The 22,326-nt window shown below is 48.7% G+C and overlaps 1 protein-coding gene across 4 annotated transcripts in view; it reads right to left on the reverse strand.

Annotated features, from left to right (window-relative positions):
* Positions 1-22,326, reverse strand: part of crtc3 (CREB regulated transcription coactivator 3) — a 35,066-nt gene continuing 12,740 nt past the window's right edge. Inside the window, exons 5-15 of one of the 4 annotated variants that reach the window (XM_030377788.1) lie at positions 19,266-19,328; positions 16,872-16,978; positions 12,873-12,911; positions 12,362-12,444; positions 11,484-11,533; positions 9,713-9,933; positions 8,333-8,601; positions 6,091-6,540; positions 5,875-5,955; positions 3,916-4,129; positions 1-3,466 (exon numbers count right to left, since the gene is read on the reverse strand). In XM_030377788.1, coding sequence (XP_030233648.1) covers positions 3,228-3,466; positions 3,916-4,129; positions 5,875-5,955; positions 6,091-6,540; positions 8,333-8,601; positions 9,713-9,933; positions 11,484-11,533; positions 12,362-12,444; positions 12,873-12,911; positions 16,872-16,978; positions 19,266-19,328 — 1,816 coding nt within the window. In that variant the 3' untranslated portion in view covers positions 1-3,227. The remainder of the gene's footprint in view (positions 3,467-3,915; positions 4,130-5,874; positions 5,956-6,090; positions 6,541-8,332; positions 8,602-9,712; positions 9,934-11,483; positions 11,534-12,361; positions 12,445-12,872; positions 12,912-16,871; positions 16,979-19,265; positions 19,329-22,326) is intronic. The other 3 variants (XM_030377789.1, XM_030377790.1, XM_030377791.1) reach the window with 3 other exon arrangements.

A 22,326-nucleotide genomic window follows, 5' to 3' on the forward strand; every position in this document is an offset into this window, starting at 1 on the left:
TTGACAAAACGCATTCACAATATAGGGTTTTATTATTTGTATTAAAACAAAAAAGGTAAGCACTATAACAAGTGTCACAAACAAAAGGCTTTGTGATCGTTACATTTTATATTTGCAAAAAAAAACAACCCAGACATTACAAAACAAGATAACACAAGTGGACAAGAAACTTTCTTTTAAATAATACAACTGTACATTTTAAAAAAGATGACAAAAAAAATAAGAGTAAGACACCAAATGACCCACCCACTCCCCCTCCTCCAAAATCCTTCAGCAAAATGACAAAAAATAACAATATATATATTCATTAGCATTAGTAATAAAAAATATCCAGGCCAAGTAATGGGAGAGAACTGCAGACAGCGGCGGCGGCAGCGCAGGAAGCTAACGATGCTAACGAGAGGCGAGGACGCTAATAGGTCACAGTAAGGGATCCACGATTGAAAAGGTAGAGGGGGGTGGGTGTGTGTGTGTGTGTGTGTGTGTGTGTGTGTGTGTGTGTGTGTGTGTCAGGTTATAAGGCAGCTGAAGGCAGTCCCTCCAGCGATTGGGAGCAGATATGGAAAGACGCACGAGAACTTGAAGTAAAGACAAGAGAAACCGAGGAGAACTCACACGAGTGGTCTTCAAAGAGAGAGGGAGAGAGAGAGAGAGAGTGAGTGAGAGGCCTTATCCCACAACCTTGTAATCGATGGATAGAAACTGGTTCAGGTTCACAGAGGCCAGAGTTACACAACGCCATTGTAAATCGATGAAATTCCATGCAGCATTGTACCATGAACTGTGACACTCAATTGTCATGCATTTTTTTTTACATGAGCTATAACTATTCTTAACATTGCATCTGCAGAGGGAGGGAACAACTTGTACTTTGTACTCACAACCCGGCCAATTTGCAGGCTTCGCTACCCTACCACACTATAACACACACACACACACACAAGGACTTACAACAATAGAGGTTGGCAGCCACCCCCTTTGTTTGATGACCGCATGGCCTTGGATTGCAAAACACTTGGGTGTAATTGCATATGAAAGTAGAACCTGCTCGGCAGGTTTGTTTGCTGCATAACCGGATTCAGGGGACGAATGCTCCAGGTTTGATTTGAGCCTCCGTCCATTCCCTTGCAAGATGGCTTTTAATCAGACAGTAACATAACAGAGTTCCATATGGTATGGGACCACGAAAGGCCAGTAAAGACGCGGCCACATGAAATCCCAACAGGCTTAACATCAACACATTGCTACAGGACCGACTAATATAGGCCCTGACTCTTCAATTCTTACATCTCTTCGGCGCCTGATCTCTTTCTCTCAACACACACACACACACACACACACACACACACACACACACACACACACACACACACACACACACACACACACACACACACACACACACACACACACACACACACACAAAATTCAGTCGCATTGATTTGTTTTGACTTCTTCCGCAAGACAAAAAAAAAACAAGTGTGCATTTAATGTTATCTTAGACTGCTCTTTGAGCCAATCAGATTTGTTGATGATTTAAAACCATTGAGTGGGGATGGAGACTGATCGAAGAGACCTAGGAAGCAGGTCCAGCAGCTTATAAAACACTTCTGCGCTGGAGGAGCATAATTAGCCAAAGCACAAGCGGCACACAGTCTGCACATACGTGGAATTCGTTTACGTAATCAATACAAATACAAAGAAGTCGATAGAAAAAGAAACACATGGACACGAAAGTAACATTACTTCCATGACATGACTGACATGTCATAGTACATCCCAGTGCCGTTGTTTCTCTCTTTTAGATCAGCCAATTCATAACCAAAGGAAGGGGGACTGTCATACTGAAGCTGCAAGCCGACAAGCAAACATATCCTCAGTATTTCATGCAAAATTGTTAAAAGTATTGTATACTTATTCAAATATTTGTAAACAAATTGCCCTTTTTGCAGGATGAAAATACATTCGAAATCGGGCTTCAATTATTGAGGCTATGTACATAGATCTATGGTGTATATATTTATCTATATATATATATATATATTATATTTTTCTTTAGGCGAGGTCCAAAATTTAAAATAGTGCTCTGCGCACAATGATATCGTTCCCTCGTCCTTGTGCGGTGGAGTTTCGACCGCACCTCCGGGCCGGTTCAGCCGTCCCAGCGGAGCGCCTCTCCATGAACCAACGGAGGTCAGCAGGCCTGAGCCTCGACCGCTGCCCGTCACTGTGGCCTGCTACGTCTCTCTCCCCCTCTCTCTATCTATCTCTCCCTCTCCTTCTGTTGGTACAAACACAGGATTCCGCTATTATCTTAAGGCCCCTCCACACCGGGGTTGCTATGGTGTGGTTGTCATGGCGCTGCTGTGGTTGTCATGGCTTCTAGGTGGTTGTGAGTACTAGGAGGAGAGAGAAAGGGAGAGAGAGGCAGAGGGGGGCATGCAGACGAGCAATGAAAACATGCATGGCTCAGGGGGGGGGGGGGGGCTTGGCGCTGCCGGCCTGCTGTCAACAGAGCGAGTGTTTGTTTAGTTCTACGTGAGGGGCCCGTTGGGACCGGCCGCTGGACCCCCGCTGGACCCCCCCCCCCCCCCCCCCGGCGCTGATGCGGTCGGACCTGACCCTTGAACCCGGGCCGCGCTGTTTGCGTGTACGCGGTTGCGCAGGTTAAGCAACGCGACACGTCGTTTACACATGCTGTTTACGGTTACACTACACAGTCGCACACAGAGCGGGCGAGCGGGGAAAGGTTTTGCATCGAGAATATGTAAACTGCATACGTATCTTGCGACCCTCCAGAAAAAAATGACTGTGTGCAAGCATGCATGCTTAAAATGCAGTGTGCGCATGCACATCACACGCTTTTCACATTTGTTGAGTCTTTAGTGGCTGTGTGTGTGTGTGTGTGTGTGTGTGTGTGTGTGTGTGTGTGTGTGTGTGTGTGTGTGTGTGTGTGTGTGTGTGTGTGTGTGTGTGTGTGTGTGTGTGTGTGAGAGAGTGTGTGATCCAGTGGTGCGAATGATGAGATTGTCTGCATGCATATATTTAGATTTGTACATTCCATGTAGCGCACGTCCGTGTGCACGTGTTACACAAAACCTTCCGTGAGCCTTTGATATGTGTGCGAGTTGAAGAAGGGGGTTGAGAGTGAAAGGGAGAAATAAAGAAAGTGAAACAAAGAAAGAGACGGTCTGTATGCGTGAAAGCCTTTCTTGGCACGTTGTCGCTCAGAGTCTGTCGCTGCGGAAGGTGTCCTCCACGGAGGGGTCGGGTAGCACCATGTCGGGGTTACTGAGCATGGTCAGACCGTCTAGGCTCAGGGGCTCGATGCGCAGTTCGTCCTCCAGGGGGAAACCCGACTCCGAGTCGAAGCACTCGGGCATGGCCGACAGGGCGCTGCTGATGTCCTTGGACAGGCTGGCGTTGGACTCGTCTGCAGACAGAGACAGAAAGCCGTCAGTACCGCCTGCGCAAAAAAAAGGACCCCACTCGCCAACGTTACACCCTCAGTCACGGCAAAGGGACGGCATATATATACCACGGCGCTTTTTCTAAGCAGTGGCCACTCACAGCGCTTTGCAATACTCCCTAACATTCACACATTCATGCACACTTTCACACACCGACGGCGGTGTCGACCGCGCAAGGCGACAGCCAGCTCGTCAGGAGCAGTCAGGGTGAGGTTTCTTGCTCAGGGACACTTCGTCACTCGGCTAGGAGGAGCCGGGGATTGACCTAGCGACCTTCCGGTGACCAGCCAACCCGCTCTACCTCCTGAGTCACATGCCGCGCTCATGTTTTAATTTTCGTATTTTTTTAAAATACGATTTTTATTTTTTTTTGTAATCAATGGCAGTTTTCTGCAAAAGTGGCGGATTGTGAAAAGCACGCCCACACACTTCCTGTCCCACGCACCAGTGAGGATGATGTTGGGCACGCCCCCGCCGCAGTTGGAGTAGAGCATGTTGGACCTCGTGTTGAGGGGGTCGTGCAGGTTGCCACGGCTACCAGACAGGCCCGAGTGGGCCCCCTGGGGGCAGAAGAGACCCGAGGGGGCAGGCGAGGGGTCGAAGCAGGAGCCCCCCGCCGCCGAGTTCAGCACGCTCTCCAGGAGACTGTACTGCTCGAACTGGGAGGGGGAGAGAGAGACACAGAGAGAGACAGAGGGGGAGAGAGACACAGACACAGACAGAGAGAGAGACACAGACACAGAGAGAGAGACACAGACACAGAGAGAGAGACACAGACACAGAGAGAGAGACACAGACACAGAGAGAGAGAGAGAGACACAGAGAGAGAGAGAGAGAGAGAGACAGAGAGAGAGAGAGAGAGAGAGAGAGAGAGAGAGAGGAGACAGAGACAGAGAGGAGACAGAGACAGAGAGGAGACAGAGGGAGGGAGGGAGGGAGAGAGAGGTAGAGGGAGAGACAGAGAGAGAGACACACACAGAATCATATTATATTTATTTATTTATTAGGGGTGGGATTCAGTGTAATAATAATATTACGATAATCAATATAATGTCAGACAATCATATAACGATATATCACGATTTAGGTCTAACTATAAATACAAAATGACCGGGAAAATGTAAAGTGCTGGATTTCTGTCTATATTCGTGGTCCAAACTGAGTTTTCAGTTTGACAGAACTTATGAAAAGATAAAAAAGAACAACAAATTACTTTATAAAAGGCACATCAAAATGCACATTATAGTGCTTTAGTGCAAAACCATGCTTATATATTTTAAAAGCTTAACAAACTTTTCTTGATGTGTGAACCGTGACACATTTTATGATTCAAAACTTGGATATTTGGCGTACCGTGAACAGATCTGGTTGCATGCCATCAGCAGCCTTTATCAGTCAGCTAATGAACATTTGGGGGAACTGATTAATTAGTTTTGGTGCAGGCGGTGTTTCAGAGGGGGGCTGTGTTTGATCTAAAGACCGGGCCGGTTCCGGGCCGGCGGAGGCCATTGATGGTCAGCAGGGCGGCTCGGTAATGCTTTCATCCGCCGTCACTCCTTCATTAGGGAGCCTTCCTCTGGGAACCGACCAGGTGAAACCCTATCTGGGAGGGGAACCACCACTCTCTCTGCAAGACCCCAACCAGCCCACCATGTTGGTGCAAATGACCTCGGTCTTGTCTTGTACACCTAACCTCTACACTTGTACACTAATATGTAGGGCTGGGTAAAAATATTGATTCATCAATGCACTGCAATTTATTTGTTCTCGATTCAGATATATATTTTTTTTTTTAATTGATTTCCATAGTTCACACACTCAGTCATTATAATCTAGAAGCGCGTATGCCTACATTTACATGCCCTTTTACATTTGTTCATGTTATGATTATTACTTTTATGCTGCAAGTTTAGCTCAGGAATAATACTATACAATGGCGTATTCCCTATTCAAAGCACAATGTTAATTCATTTTGAAATGGTTCATTCTAAATAAAATGTAGGTATTTTTGTCATCTGCACGCATTATTGAATCAATATCGAAGCAACTGGATCAATATCAAATCGAATCGAATCAAGACCTAAAGAACCGAATTGAATTGAATTGTGAGGTACCTGGCGAGACCCAGCCCTACTAATAAGGTGGACTCGACTATTGTTATTCTTAGGCTTTATTATTTCTTCCTTTCGTTCTCTCTTTCTTGATTATTCTGTACACATTCGGGTTCATTAACCACACATGACATAAGACTCTTAACAAAGCCTAGAAGGGGTCATCTGTGTAGCGGCTGATGCAATCCGCTACAGCCGACTGAAACACGCGTCAGCCTGTTGGGCTCGAGCCACGGAAATCCCTGGTGAGAGGGTGTGAGCGAGTGGGAGAGAGGGAGATTCGGATTCGGTACCTGGTAGGACAGAGCTTTGTCTTGACGGCTAGAGAACTGCTGCTCCAGAAAGGGGTCGCTGAAGAACGATGCCAGGTTTTGCTGTCAAACACAGACACACACTAATCAATGGGAAGGACGAGACACACCCGTCACCGGGTCATGGTGCCATGGTGAGGACACGGACACGGTGGGAGGCAGCCGGGCCCAGACACGCTCAATAGGCTCAATACTAACCGGGCTGCCCGTGAATTCCAGGGGAATGTTGTTGACGGGGGAGGACGGCTGTTGCTGCTGCTGCTGCTGTTGGAGCTGCTGCTGTTGTTGTTGTTGTTGTTGTTGTTGTTGTTGTTGGTGCTGTTGTTGGTGCTGTTGTTGGTGCTGCTGCTGCTGCTGTTGTTGTTGCTGCTGCTGTTGTTGTTGATGGTGTTGTTGCTGTTGGTGGTGTTGATGATGTTGAAGTTGTTGTTGGTGGTGTTGTTGCTGCTGCTGTTGTTGTTGTTGTTGGTGCTGTTGTTGCTGCTGCTGGTGGTGGTGGTGGTGGTGGTGCAGCTGTTGTTGATGGTGCTGCTGCTGGTGCTGCTGGTGTCGGGGCGGCCCCTGGCCCAGTGCATGCTGGGACTGCTGATAGAGCGGGTAGGGCGGGGGCGGCTCCATGGGCATGCCGCTGGTGTCCAAGGCAACCCCCTGAGCAGGACAGGGTGCGGAGGGGAGGGGGGCAGTTAGGAGGAGGACAAAACAAGAGGCTCTCACGTGCCATCAGGGTCAGCAGCCGTTTGGACCGCCTGGCCAAGGTTAGTGACGTCCACATGGACACAATGTCCTCCGTAAAGACTACGTAACTGAAGGTTTATGGACACATACCTCTGGTTTAAAATCGAGAAGTATTCAATAGGCTGACGGGCTGTTAAAGAGCACGAAAGAAGTGCCCTGATAACAACAAAGTAGAGTCATCTGGAGGAAGTGGTGAACCGGCAGGAAGTGGCGTGCACGTTATCAAAAACGCGCCATGACAACTTCCTCCCAACTTGGCTTTGTTAAAAAGGAGGACAGACGGCACTACGAGTCCACTTTAAAAGATCAGGAGGCGGTCACCATGGCAACAGCGATCTCCTAAAGAACACGGGAGCCCGTTGTGGCTGCGAGGCACTAATGGAAACAGTTCATTACAGGATAATTATCCCGGGCGGGAGGCACAATAAAAACCAAAAAAAACAGTCAGTGTGCTGAACCCGACAGCTGTGAGGCTCTGGCTGTGTTTGGAGGAAGGACCTGGCGTCCGCACGCACTCACTAATACAAGTGATAGAATATACGTGTAAGGGCGCTGGAGACGTCGATGACGAAGAATACGGGACGACCGAATTAGCATTTGGTTGTTTTGGACGTTGAGGTGTTGTCAGTGTATTCCGTTAGCACTTTGAACGCCGCCGTCCGATGTGTGGACGCGCGGGCCATAACCCCCCCCCGAGCCAGCTGGACGTTAACAGTTTTAGAAAGGTTTGAATAATCAAAACAATTCTGCAGCTATTTCAGTTCAAACGAGTCCAAAATGCACCACCCAGCTCTACCTAACGTGTTGGTTATTTTGTAAACATGACTGGCAGCGATGTTGTTCGTTTCATGGTGGTGGACCACCGGGTAAACAGCACTAGTTCTGGTGCGAAAGTTTTTCAAAACTGTTTGCAAACGATCATTGGATCAAATCTAAATTCTGCAGCAGTTGTCTCTGTGTGCTCCGTTTACAGATGGAAGTCAATTTATTTTAATTCATTTTCCTTCACTGAATATTCAGATAGCCGTCGGGAAAGCAGACTAATATCTGAGGGTTGAGATTATGTTAGTTAGTTTGTTTATTAGTTGTCCCCTTAGGGAAATTATTTTTCAGTTTCCTTCCGTAATTTCTCATCTTCATTTCTCGTCAAAGGCACATAAAGAACAAACATAAAATACATTTATACAAGTGACGTTGATGTCAACAGACGTCAATTGGGGTTGGGGCACAGCGGGTACATACGATGTTACATACATTATCTGTGGGGTTTTGCTTTGTGGGGTAATGGGATGGCTGAGGGGTTAAGGCTTCTGCTGAAAAAGTCTTTTTTGCATCTTATACTTCTATACCTCCTACCAGAGGGTAGAAGTGAGAAGTGGCGGGGGAGTGGCTGAGCATACAGTATGTACTAGGGCTGCTCGATTATGGAAAGAATCATAATCACCATTATTTTGGTCAATTTTGAAATCACGATGATTCAAACGATTATTTTTGAGTTTGAAAACGTGATGTATTTATTCAGCATGTCTCTCCCAGAAACACTTTGTAGCTGAGAACTTAGAAACATTAAAAATGACACAATATGGTCAAATAGAAAATGTTCAAATCTATAATGATGTACAGATATGTATCCAGCCCTAATATGTACCGGGAGGGCCCCAGCACCGCCCGACGACGGGGACAAACGCGGCCCGTGGACGCTCACCTGGGTGATGGGCGACAGCGAGGGCGACATGGTGGGCGACAGCTGCTTGGCCAGGCCCCGGCGCTGCTCGGCGCCCGGCGACAGCGTCAGGGGGCTGATGGGGGCGGGGCGGCGGCGCGGCGAGCTGTTGAGCCCGGCCGGCGGCGGGGGGCTGGGCAGCGCGGCCATCCGCAGCGACGAGTGGATGGACGGGTTGCTCAGGGACATGTGCATCTGGGAGGTGCTGAGGGAGGCCTGGATGGACGGGTTGCTCAGAGACGAGGACAGACCTGCGCCGGAGAGGGAGGGGGGGGGGGGGGGGGGGGGGGAGCACAAGAGAGGTTGAGGGGGGGAAAGGAGAGTTTGGGCCGGGGCGGGGGGGAGCCCGTTGCTCGGGGCGACGGGGGAGAATGGGGGTCGCACAGAGACAGCCTGTTCAAACAGAACGTCAGTGGGCATGTGGGATTTAATGGGAGGGGACTCTGCTCCGGAAGATCCAGCAGATACGCTGGTCCGAGCCCCAAACAGAGAAGGCATTGGAGGCACTGATTCAGTCGGAGGCTTGATTTTTCCAGAACTCGCTCCAGCATTCCCCTACCCCCTTTACACCGGGCCACCCCACCCAGGGGGAAACAAGAAATGATTGTGTGTGAGTCCGTGTGTGTTTGACAGTGGGAGAGCGGAGGGAAGAGGCGGACACAGAAACAGAGGGAAAGAAAGAGGGCTGATTGTAGCGATCGGGAACGAGTGTCAGAGTTCCCCCTCGCTCGCGGTCGCTCTGGTCCTCCGCCAAACTGAACTGTGGCTCAACTTATAAGCTTGCCAACCGCTCCGACACAGGCACCACATGCGCACGCACACACACACACACACACACACTCGCACACAGGAAAGACAGATGGAGCAGAGGAGGATGCGATGGCACAGTTCAAAGTGAGGAGGAAGGAGGCGGAGAGATCTTTCAGTCAGCATGGCCTTGCACACGACCACAAGGGGACCCCCCGAATCCACCAGGCCCCCCCAGGGCGCCTGTTTCTTTATTTACGTCATTTGAATATGAAATAAGCTTTAAACATCTCTATACTGTTATACGCCCTGTATAACTATAAGCCGAAGCACCAATGACCTTTCACAAATCGGTTTAATCTCACCACTTGAGCACACGCATACATCTTCACACACACACACACACACACGCATATATCTTCACACACACACACACACACACACACACACACACACACACACACACACACACACACACACACACACACACACACACACACACACACACACACACACACACACACCCGGCAGGAGACAGCAGGGCCTAGACACGGTCAACACTTCTACCCGGGCGTTCATCCAGGGAAGGCGCGGCCACAGCGAGGCTCCACCCACCCTGCGTGTTGCCGATACCCAGGTGCATCATGGCGGCGGGCAGGTTGCCCGTGCTGCTGCCCCCGCTGAGGTTGGGGTAGCCGCCGTTGTCCTCGGGGTCCAGCGGCGTGGACAGCGGCGAGGGGAAGTGCAGGTTGGTGAGGTCGGGCAGCGAGCCGCCCTGGCTGAGCGAGCCCTGGTAGTGGGACAGCCCCGGGTTCTGCTCCGGAGAGGGGAATATACTGGGGGAAGGACGGACGGAGAGACAGGAAGACAGACGGAGAGAGAGAGAGGGGGCAAGAGAGAGAGAGGGGACAAGAGAGAGAGAGGGAACAAGAGAGAGCAGGAGTTAAAAATACATTTTAAGAAAGAAAGAAAGGATATGATAAAGAAAGAAAAAAAAAAAATCATGAAAGAAAGGAAAGAGGAAAGAATCAAAGAAAGAATCAAAGAAAGAAAGAAAGAAAGAAAGAAAGAAAGAAAGAAAGAAAGAAAGAAAGAAAGAAAGAAAGAAAGAAAGAAAGAAAGAAAGACGAGAGAAGAGCAAGAGGGAACAAGAGAGATCAACAGTGAAATAATGAAAAAAAATACAGAATTATAGAACGAGGCAGTGAGTCAAACGTGTGGAGAGGTGCCTGTGCACCTTGACAGAACAGCTGCCATCTACTGTGAACATTCCCCTGGTCTACAGCCGCACAGGAAGTGAATCAGTCTACCACACATTGGGATTTTCAGGACATGCATTCCAAAGAAAAAGGAAAATAACCGCAAATATAAACAGAAGCTGTCGTGACTTGCAACGTTGCAGCACTCTGGCGACTGCGTTTTCCAAGAACTGCCCACTGACACTTGAGAGAAAGCATTTGTCCGCCGCGGTTGTTATGCCTAATGAATTGAGACGGTGGAGACATCCGGAGTGTCTCAAGCTTTATCTGCTACAAACCCTGCGAGACCTTTCCCCCACTCTCTCCCCCTTTCCCTCCCCTCTGCCCCCCTTCCAGCCGGACACAATCCCTCCTCCTCCGAGTAGTATGTCTGTTCTCCTGTTTCCCCTGCTGTCGGTACGCCGGTGACCCGAGTGAGAGACGGGGCCAGCTGTAGAGCAGTGACTCACCGCCCCCCCCCCCCCCAAACCGGCTCCTGCCCACACAGAGATCAACACAACAATATGCGGTGCAAACGTCGGCCACCTCGTAACAAAAACACCTTGCGGGGCCTCCTTCTGTTGGGACGCGCACACGGAGGAGCCCGGGCCGCGACCGGGCCAGCCCACCGCCGTGTTCTCCCGTGAACGCAATCCCTTCTAATTTCTATTTTTATAAGCCTCCCCTCTGTTTGTTCTCATTGACGCCGCGCTACATGCCGCCGGGGGGAGATCAGCGTAAGCCTCTTAGCGGAGATATGCTCCTCTTTTTGGGTAAGCGGCGAGCGAAACGGGTCACGTCCTTAGTGGGGACGGAACGCCGGGAATGCGGAGGGGAACTGGATGGACTCTCGGAGAGGAAACGGAGTGCCACGTGGCTATGTAGAACGCGGGACCGTTTGTAGGTCGGCATAGTTGGCATTGTCATGCGCCGCAAGTGTCCCAAGGGCGGCATGGAGAGATCACCTGCACCCTATTTTGAGTGGATTGAGGGCTCCACTAAAAAAAGGCACAGCCCCATTAAGACCCCCATGTATAAACACACTCCATAATACTCCCGATGCTCCGACAATGACCTTAAGGCTTGGCCCCTAAACAGCTTACATGTAATGCACAGAACTACAGCTGCGGATTCACATGAAGACTTACTTGATTCCAGGCACTTCACAGGATTTAGGTCGAGAAGCCAGGGACTGGACCTAGAAAAAACACACAGTTTCATCACGGAGGGAATGGTTAATTTGCTGGGTATTACTAAGTATTTACATGCCCTTTGTGTGAAAACAAGTAAATTCCTATGATTCATTGCCTTGATAAAAAGATGAATGTCTTTTGAAAGAGTAAATATTTACAAGGTTTGTGTTAACAAACCAAAGCGAAACCCATGTCCAAATTTAGCCTTCTCCTACAACTGTAATAAGCTAGCCGTGACAATAACCTAGAACCCCGTTCCCAGTTTGTTACCTAGAGTGTCTCATTAGGCTCACTCTCATTGCCAGCCTGAGGCAGAGGGTAAACAAGGGAATTGTATTCAGGGCCATTCGTTTTCATCAGTCACCTCGCTGTACTGTGCAACACTCGCAGTTAACCCCTTTTAAAGAGGAGGAGAGAGCCACCAAAGAGCCCAGCGTTTCTAACGCCGTTGGAGGGCGGAACCCTGGACCTGGGTGAGACTGCCCGGTGGACTTTTGCGAGTCGCTCACCAGCATCAGCAAAAGACTGAAAACTCACGTGTTCAGATTTCACCTAGACTGCATAGCCTACCCACCCCTCTTTCGCACTTATTGTAAGTTGTACATCCTGGCTCTTAATGTACGCACTTTTAATAAGTTGTACGTCCTGGCACTTAAAATAGTCCTTAGCATTGTGTAGCATCTCATCCTAGCTATCTTTGTTGTATACAGGGAAGGGGTTAACTTAACAGTTTTTGAACATCCTTACTGGATCTTCAGCGATATATTGTATCTCCCTCTTCTGACAAATGCACGTCTGCTAAATGTCCTAAATGTGAATGTAGATGGCCTCACCTTGGCCTCCCACAGCTGCTTTGGCAGGGGCTTGCTGACGCCTAGCAGACCCTCCTCATTAGACATGGAGGGAAAGGAGAACACTGCAGACAGGAAACACACACACACACACACACACACACACACACACACACACACACACACACACACACACACACACACACACACACACACACACACACACACACACACACACACACACACACGCCGTTAACCATACTGAACCGGCAGAGGAGGTCATCGTGAGGGTATCAGACAGTGAGAGAGGATGTATAGATGAGGCCAGGGCGGTATCACAGTGTCACGGTAGACCAGGGACAGAGAGACGGAGACACAGAGGGAGAGAGACAGAGAGAGAGAAAGACAGAGAGACAGAGAGAGAGGCAGAGAAAGAGAGAGAGAGAGAGACAGAGAGAGACAGAGAGAGAGAGAGTGACAGAGACGTGTATAGAGTATACAGAGCGGGAGAGCTGTGGTTATCGCACAGATCCTGGGGGAGCTCGCGACTCACCATCGCCAGTGCCGTCGACCTCCACCTCATTCCCACCGGCTGCAGTCCAGGACCGCATCATCCAGGGGACAGAAGGGAGACAGAGGAGGGAGACAGAAGAGCAGTGGATTAGCGGAAGACAACCGGAAATCAACAATCTGTCTCGGTTGAAGACATAACAAAACATTGCCCGGCAGGGAAATAAGACTGAGAACATGTGGTCGTGAACGCGTACTGCATACTGCTTGGTAAAATACAACAGCTGTGCTTCCTTCTGGCGTCACGATAACACTCAGCTCACCGAGTAGGGAGACAAGAAAGAGATATAGAGGGATTGAGTGGAGAAGGGAGGGAGGTCTGCGGTTTGTTTTTCAGGGGGTGGAGGGGGAGGAGGAGGGTCTGGGGGGGAAGAATACAAAGAGAAGGCCGTTGTTTCTCGTGCCACAAAGAACGCCTTTCTCCTCGTGCGCTCAAGGAGGCCTGACACCAGATGCAGACTTTCACTCCCAACCTCTCCTCTCCTTACGCTGAGTCTAGCCTGGCAGCGGGTGCTCTGGTCCAATCGACTGCTGTCAGCTCAATATACTCTCTCCCCCCCCTCGCTCTCGTGGCCTCTCTGTCTCTTTGAGGGTCATTCAAGTCCTCGTCCGTTCGCGGGTTTCACCAGTGTAGATAACTAATTCAGTTGAACAGAACAACAGCTATGTGTGTGTCTTTTGATCTCTGGTACACTCAGTGACTGTTTCACTATATCCATCTATTTTTATCTATAAGCCACTTTTCCATTAACAATGTGATAGTGTTTTTTGCCCAAATTGCCCGTGCAATTCTGAGAGAGAGAGATGAGACAGAATGAGAGAGTTGCCGGTGGAACCATGAAGCAATAGTCTGAAGCATCAGAAGGGCACTCCAGTCTGATCCGGTCTGGTTGTAGCAGGGAGTGGGCTGAGGGACGGACCTGGTACAACTCGGAGGTTAAAATGGCCCCCGCCGCGTTCTAGGAATCGACCGCCTACTAGGCGTAGCGAGGTGTGTACGACACAAAACACCTGCGGGCGCCGCGGTATACCAACAGAACGGGCTGGTGAAAAAAACACACACACCCCGCAACGCACACATAAATAAAGCCTTGGAGGAGGAGGAGCAGCTGAGTGGCCGGGCTATTGCACGGTTTATACCGGGACGTGTCGGTGACTCAGCGCTGTCAGTCCTGGCCGGGTGTTGAATTAATCAGCTGGGGGCTTAGCCACACACACAGCCATCTGAGTATCCTGACACGTGCTAATATGGGATCCGGCAGTCCTGCTGTGGTTAAGAGGGGGGGGGGGGGGGGGAACGACACAGAGACCGGGCCGGAGAAACTGAAGGGGGGGGGGGGGGGGGGAGTCACGCCTTGATTCCTGCTTCGTTAAGGAGACGGAGAAAATGATTTGCCCAATTAGACAAAGCTTTCAGGAGGGGAAGTGGTCCGTCTTGTTTTAGCAATTTCTAACTGCTGGGCCAAGTTTGTGTTCGCTGTAACCAATCACGCGTATACTATCCCCTGCTTCCGGCAACACGATTGGTCGAAACAAACACAAACCTAACGAAAGAGCTGCCCCCTTTCTCCTGAATTCTTGCTCGTCTGCCATCAAACTTCAGGTTGGGGAGTCTGATTCGTGAGATCAGATAAGTGTTGAGGAGCCCCCACAGGGCTCCCACTTCCTGCTCCTCCTCTTCCTCCCCCAGTGAGCTGTCATGGCCACTAGGTCGGTGCCTTTGGTCTGCCGCCCGATTCTGACTGATGTGATTGTGTGCATTCTCTTGGTGTTCAATATGTGGAAGCAAAGACTTCATTTATATGGTGTGCGGTTTGGTAATGTTATTTGTATAACACACAAATAACATAACAGAGGGCAATCACAACGGGTATGAAAATGCACATTTTTAAAGGTATCAGAAAGGTAATTTGATTTACAGCGCATGACGAAAGCAACAGAATTGCCCCTGCAGCGTGTACTCTACCCACCCTCCAGTGCTAAACAATACCTTTTATGAGCAGACCACACCCACCCAGCCTGTGCAGCTCTCCATGGGTGCCCCACGACCAGCCATAGTATGACTAAAGGGGCCTGCTGGAACCTTGCACTGCTCCACTGACCCCATCCCAACACAGCTGCCCTTACAAGATTTACAGGGCTGAGGAGGGGGCCTCCACAGATCATGGAAGACCTGACGGTTCCTCACACCCACACACACATGCTACGAGCGGCGGGCGCTTGTTGGTGGCCACGCCCCCCCCCTCCCCCCCTGTAGGGCGAAGGTGAGCACGGGGAAATTGGCGCGAGGGCCCTCCTCAGGCACCAGGGCCACGGCAGCCCGCTCTGTTTGTACTTCAAACTCACACTTGGCCTGGGTCTCGAGCCAATATCCTGTTCAAACGTGTTGGCTAAACAAAGAGAGTTGTAATCCAGTAGGCTGAGGAGAGAGCCCGAGCATCGCTGCATGCCTCGTCAGCTACACCATCTGATAAAACAGGTGCCAAACAACGTCCAACCCCCACCCATCCGCAATCCAAAAAACAGGAGCAGAAATACAAAAGGGGGAGGGGGTAGGAGACGGGGGGAAAAGGACATCACATACGCCGATCATACGAAGGTAAAAAGACCCAACCGAATGCAGGACTTTAACGAAGGAACTCGTGGCTGTAGAGAGAGCAATAGAGCCCCAACTAGATCACTGATGCTGGCGGTTTAAATCGCCATCAATCACTCGGTTGATCTGGGAGGATTACGGAAGGACAGCCAATGTGTGTGGACAGCTACTGTACAACGGCGGTGGACTCTGTTAATGAGTGACGGAGGAAGAGAAACACAAACAACTCATAAAGTATTGTGTTGGCTAGGCGGCGGGGCGGCGGTGTAGCTCGTGGTGGGGCGTCGGGAGCGCGCCAGCGGTTATTCAGCGCCACCGAATTGGTTTCCTGTTGACTTCCGACACCTCTCCTCTGAGCCGCCGGGCCACGCGTACGTGAATGTGGATCAGGCCCGGCGACAGGGGCAACGCTCTGCTGTAGCCGGTGGGTTGGAGGGTTCTGGAGGGCCTATCCCTCCCATGGTGCTCATTATATTGTTCAGGTAGACACCCATCTATGTTTTAACTACTGCAGGATTACTTGCACTTTAGGACTTCAATGGGCTCTGGTATTGAAGCAGAGTTTTTTCGCGGCACCTTTGCTTTGGTGAAAATAATCCACATCCCGCAAGAAAAAAATAATTGGGGCAAGCACCATTTTTGTTATGGTATTGCAAAGGAAAAAAATTGGTTTTAAGCATTTTCAATATGTTAATGCTGGGAACATCCCTTCATTTTACTCATTAATGCACGCCAATCACAAGTTGCATTATTTAAACCCACTAGTTAACGCCAATAAGATCACCTTATTTGTAATCATGATTTTTTAATGAATGTGAAAACATTGTTGAAGCACACCTCCAGAATGTGGTGTTTTTTGCAGCTGCGAACGATTCAGCACCCAGTGTGCATACTGAGTGTGCAAAACAACCCGTGCTTTGCTGGGTTTTGCGTTGTATGCCTGAGGAAGTAGTGGAGCACCCACTCAAGCCTCAGCAGCCCTAAATATGCAGCGATTAAAACAATTTGAAGGGGAGGTTTGTTGGCGGCAAATTAAGATTTGGCACACCATGTTTCTACAGAGAAGACAAATGCCTCCACTCAAACTCTGGCCAGATGAAGCCTTATTAACATATACCAGAGAGCCCCTCGAGTGCTTGATTTACTCAAGCAAGTGAATCAAATTGGGCCGCACAGGCTCCCTGGTTGTTCCTCCATCTCCTTCCCCCTCCTGGAGAGCCCTTGAGCATTCCCCGCCTTAACAAAGAGGCCGCAGCCCTGGGGACCATTCAATGTGCTCGACTCGGTGCATTTGCGTTGCGTTGTGTTGTTGTGTGTTGGTGGATTCTTTGCGTTTGTGTTTCGAGGTGAACGTGAGACCTCCAGCGAGGTCGGAGTCGGACTCACCGTTGGGGCGCTGGGGCGGCCCTCGTCCCATCTGCTGGCCCATGCCGAAGGGATCCTGGGCGTTGGGGTTCATGACGCTCGTGTGGAGGGCCGAGTCCGAGTTGGTTCTGAGGAGGAGGAGGAGGAGGAGGAGCAACAAGATTATGCAACGTGTTTTCGGATGGAGGCCAAAAGGATGGCTCTAGGTCCAGAAGGTCAATGGCGTCAGCATTGTGTTTTCTACCCACACACAGAACTTGTTCCACCTGCAGGCGGCACGAGGCCTGGTGAACACATTTTGAAGTGCCTTGACAAAGTACTCGCCAGACACTTGGAAATCTAGCAATTTAATGCACAAGTTTTATACGTTTTTTCACACTTATATTTTGTGGCCTTTTGCTGCAATCAAGTATAAAACAGAGTCAGCTGTCTCACAAAATAATGAGACCCGCAGATCTCTACAATGTTCTTCCAGGGCATATTTTAATGATTTCAGCTTTTTTGTTCATTATCAATCAACTGTTTGACAGGCTAATTGCTGTTATAATGCAGGTGCTATGATAAAAAAAGGTATTATACTGAAGATTTCACACAATTAAGGGCAGTGTGAAATATGTGCCGAACTCCGGTATATAATTATTTAAAGCCTACTTGTCATGATAATTACAAACAGCTTCTAACCAAAGTTATTCATGAGTCAGTTTACTTTATGTTAGACATGGAAATGTCAGTAATTTGTACTGATATCCCATTCTATAATGACCTGTTAATCAGACGCCTAGAGTTATTGTTGGAATTAAAATCCAAACACATTGGTACACCTTTTTATTTGAACAAGATTGCGGTTCCCTTCTGATTGAAAGTGTGCCAGTTTTGTGCTGTAGAGTGTCTGGTATCATTTGGCCCTATCAGGGTTACATAACTCCAATCTTGGAGCATTTTACTTCTGCCTTTGGACATAGCCCTGTTTCCTAAAGTGCAGCCAAGTCATTCCATGCTTTCTAGGAAACGACAGATGCAGGAAGACATAAGGCTAATTTCTTATCATTAGGAATAACTTGGATTATCTTTATAATGGTCAAGATGAAGCATGTTTGGTTTGAGATACCAATATTATTCTGTGATCAATCCCTAAATTAATAACATTTTGTTTTACAGGGTCACAACTTTAAATTAGATCCCCAATCTGAGATAATCAGTGACAGTATCATTGATCTTAAAATAGAAATAACTATTTTGGGAATGAAAGATACAAATATTAATAATTAAAAAATTAAATATGTAAATAAACCATTAGTAAAAAGATTAAACAAGTCTGTTTTTCAGTTAAGATAATTCCATTATCTGGTATTGGAATTGCATAACAAGTTTTGGGACAGAAATTAAATAAGGCTTGGATGAGAACGTCCAACATATTACGTTCAAATAAATGATGTGCACATATTTTCTTTATGTTTGGCACCAGCCAAAGCCATCGTTTCATTAAAATATGCCATGCTATATTTTGGTTTGTAAGTGAGATGCTTCTCGATCACCAACCAACAATTAACCCCAGCAATAAGATGACACATGGTTTCAATAGTGCTCTTGAGGATCTGGGCCTACTGAACACACTCAGGCCTTCTCTAGTACCATCCATTAGGGCTCAAGGGCTTCATGTATGCTTAAATGCAGCCCAGGCCCTCTCCAAACGTCCATGTGATGCACTTACTGTTCCCTTACAACAGCACTGAGACCTGGGCGGAGCCAGAAGGGGAACCAGCTATTCTTTTCTTCTGCTATTTGCTACCAGCGGGTGTTTGGCTAACATGTTTATTTGAAATAACGTTTACTGAGTTGGCCTCCAAAAGACGCCAACCCAGAATACAAGTAGAAGAGTTTAAATATTTCTAGTTACTGCGATTATTGGTCGGATCGATTGCAAGGGAACCCGTGATTTCGTTGTACCTTGTTCAAGAATCTCATGCAGAAGCATACATTCTGAAAGACGGGCACTTGAAAAGACTGAAGTAGGCTTAGGTAGGCGGAAAGATGACGCGGATGGGAATGAGGAGCCTTGAGGTTAGATGTGAAGGAGCAGCAGGTCTTGCATCCTAGAGCCGGGTTATTCAGAAAGAATTATTGATTAGTATGGAGGGAGAAAGAGGAACGACTCCGGTGAAACAGCGGATCACCCAAGGTCTTCCGTTCTCTCCACCAAGATAGAGAAGGAGGGATTATCAAGATGTTAAGAACAGGAGGGGGATTTACAAGAGGATATATTAACCAGTAAATTATTGAAAAAAAAAAAGAGTGAGATTGCAAAAGGAGAGAGAAAGGGACGTTCTTGGGCGGTGGGAACGGGAGATAAGCGCGACAAGCGACAGATAAAGTGAGGAACACCAATGGAGGAGTTGATGAAAGGCCATAGGTCACCTGTTGAGTTGGGATATTAATCTAAACCCAGGACGCTTCTCCTCAGTCCATGTCTGCTGATCCCTTCAAAAACACAGGAGGAGAGAGACACACAGACACAGATGAAGGAGAAAAGAACGACATTTAGTGAATGAGAGGTGGAAGCCGAAGGAAAGGACTCACTTCCATCCCAGAGTTCACAAAGAGGACAAAAGAGCATGGCGGGGTGTGTGTGTGTGTGTGTGTGTGTGTGTGTGTGTGTGTGTGTGTGTGTGTGTGTGTGTGTGTGTGTGTGTGTGTGTGTGTGTGTGTGTGTGTGTGTGTGTCTTATGCAGCCCTTGACATTTTTTAAGAGGAACAAAAAGGCAACCACCAAAGGAAATCCAAAATAAAAATAAAAATACACGAAAATAAAGCAAGAAGTGCGAGGACCAGGAAATGTGCTGCAGGGGACCCTTTGGGAACATGTATCCCTGGAGTTCATTACAAGCTGTTCTCCCACTGGGAGGGGGGGCAGTGTGAGCCGGGGTGGGGGTAGGATAATGGTGCAACACAGCCGCGTTCACTAGGGGTCTGCGTGCAGCGGGGAGAGACTGCGTAAACAAGTGTTGTGCCGAGGCACTGAAAAGAGACCCAATAACGACGGCGTTCACATCGCGGCCGAGTCGAATTCTCTGATGCGTGTTGTACGGAAAACTAAAAGAAAAGTGAAAAATTAGGAATAAGGTCATGATGGATGCGGAGCTCAGTCTGAAGGAAGACGATGCGTGTGGAGGACGTGGGCCCATCTCCTGGGCTAAACCACATGTTTGTGCAGAACTCCTTGTTCTCATAATGAACGGTCTGAAAGACGTAGGGAGTGGTTTTCATACCCGATAACAAAAAGGAACATCAAATATACGATTATTATTATTGTCACCGACACAAAAGCCTTCCCTCAACCTTAAATGGGAAAAAATGTCAGCTAACCGTTTAAACTCTTTGTCGTCTGGCGGTCAACATCAAAAAAGGAAGTCGACCGAAAAAAAAGTTTTGGCGACAAACGTCGACCCCCTACCATGAAATAAAGGTGGTGTCATCGGTGAGCCAAGACGCGGGGGGAGAAGTGACGGGCATCCATGAAGAAGTTGTATACACGCGGATCCCATTAGTGCAGGGGTCTGAACCGCTGTGTTGTCTGAAGCGACCGTCTTGTTTATTTAAGTGTGGAAATGAGTCCGCTGGGTATGTGCAAGATGAAAACAACACTGAATCCTCCCCCCCCATGGCGGCTCCAGGGAAGGGCTCTCCCCCCCCGGGAACACTGGTTCCCCGCGGTCCTCTCCAGGGAGCGTCTGATTTGGGTACTGGGTCCCCAGGGTAGGTGAGTAGAAAGCTGGATAAAGAGGGAGAGGAGGAACGTGGGACTTGGAGCAAGACTACGACCCAGGCCGGGTGTCCTGGCACAGCTTGGGTCCTCTGGGACGGACTGGGGGTTCAAGCTGAGGTCTAGGCCCTGAGGAGTGAGTAATCAGGCCTGGGCAGTACACTCTGGACTTTCCCCATGTTTTAACTGCTCCAGACTAGTGATTACTGATCCAGAACACACTGCAGACTGAGATGGGAAATTACAGACCGCCGTAATGTGTTGAAAGGTATTTTTTTTCAATCTCACCGTTTTCTGATGTTAATATACAAATCAAACTTAGTGTAGGATGACACTGTTCATTTCAGGTTTGTGATTCGATTAGGATCACATAACACCTAATCTGGCGCAATTTGCATCCAGATCCACAAAACGCCACAGCAAATAATAAATGATATTGTACTGTTCAGTATTGTGTTAGCTGCTAACAAGACCATTCATAGTCCGGGCTTGCGTACGAATGCAAAGGTAAAGTCACGGCTTCCACGTAGCATCAAAGCCACAGCATCAAGAGGGGGAAGATAAATAAAATAAAATAAAAAGACCACCCTCCTAGAGCTGGACAGACCATAAAACACACAGGCCAGACTGCTGAGCCAAAGGGAGGTTAGAGGCTGTGTGAACAGCCCAGTTCCCCCTACATTTCTGTCATGCCTGACAGTCCCAGAGCACTGAGCGGTCAGTCTTCTGAGCGTTCGGATCGGCCTCAACACTGAGAAGCTGGAGCCACGGGGGGAAGGGGGGGGGGGGATCAATCGATCACAAACATTCACCGTCGACGGGTCAAAAAGGAACCACCCGCCACAGCGGAACAGGGTGATGTTTGCCTCTGAAGAAAACCCGCCATCACGCATTCACGGCTGCCCTCTCACAGTGCTTGAGAATAAGCCGGTTGCACGGAACGAAATGCAGCGGCCAGTTCCCGCTGAGCAACGTGGATTGCAGCGGATACGCTGAGAGGGTTAAAAAGGATTTGTGGCTCCTCTCCAGGGTTGAACTGGTCGTAATCCAGGGAAGATGTGGTCGGGGATATAAACACTTCCTGCTCAGCTCTCCTGAGAGAGAAAGCTGCAGGGAATCTGCCACTGCAGGGACACCAGGCCTGGAGATTTGTTCGAGGAAAGAACATTCACTTTTCAGCAATCTCCATGCAGGAGCGCACACACACACACACACACACACACACACACAATGTATTGACAGTATTTTCTTATTTGTCTTTCAGTACTTATTTGGCTTTCAATTGAGACACATAAGTCAAAGACTGTGTGAAACTTGCACTTTTTCCCCTTCTCAATCTTCTCTTGAGGCGTGGGAAGATGGGTTTTCATTCTCGAGACACTCATCATTTTACAAAAGGCTTGAACACATGCATGCAGTCAGGAGGATACAAAGTGCATATTTGAAGAAATAACAGCCTTTTGCTGATAGCCGAGCCACATGGGCTTTAATTTCCTAGGCCTATGTTTATTAATTAATTTATGGCAAAACATTGCACTGTGTTTAATGGATTCTGTTTACATTGCCCTTTGCCGATGCCTGTAGCCAAGGATCAAGCTCAGAAGAACTGCATTTTACTATTAATGTCTCCCTTTCAGACATCCATACGCACGCCCACGGCCCAGGAATCAACCAAGCCAGGAAACAGCCAGTGTGTTTGGAGTAGCTACTGGTAGG

This window comes from Gadus morhua, chromosome 14 (genome assembly GCF_902167405.1).
Source record: "Gadus morhua chromosome 14, gadMor3.0, whole genome shotgun sequence".
Classification (NCBI taxonomy): domain Eukaryota; kingdom Metazoa; phylum Chordata; class Actinopteri; order Gadiformes; family Gadidae; genus Gadus; species Gadus morhua.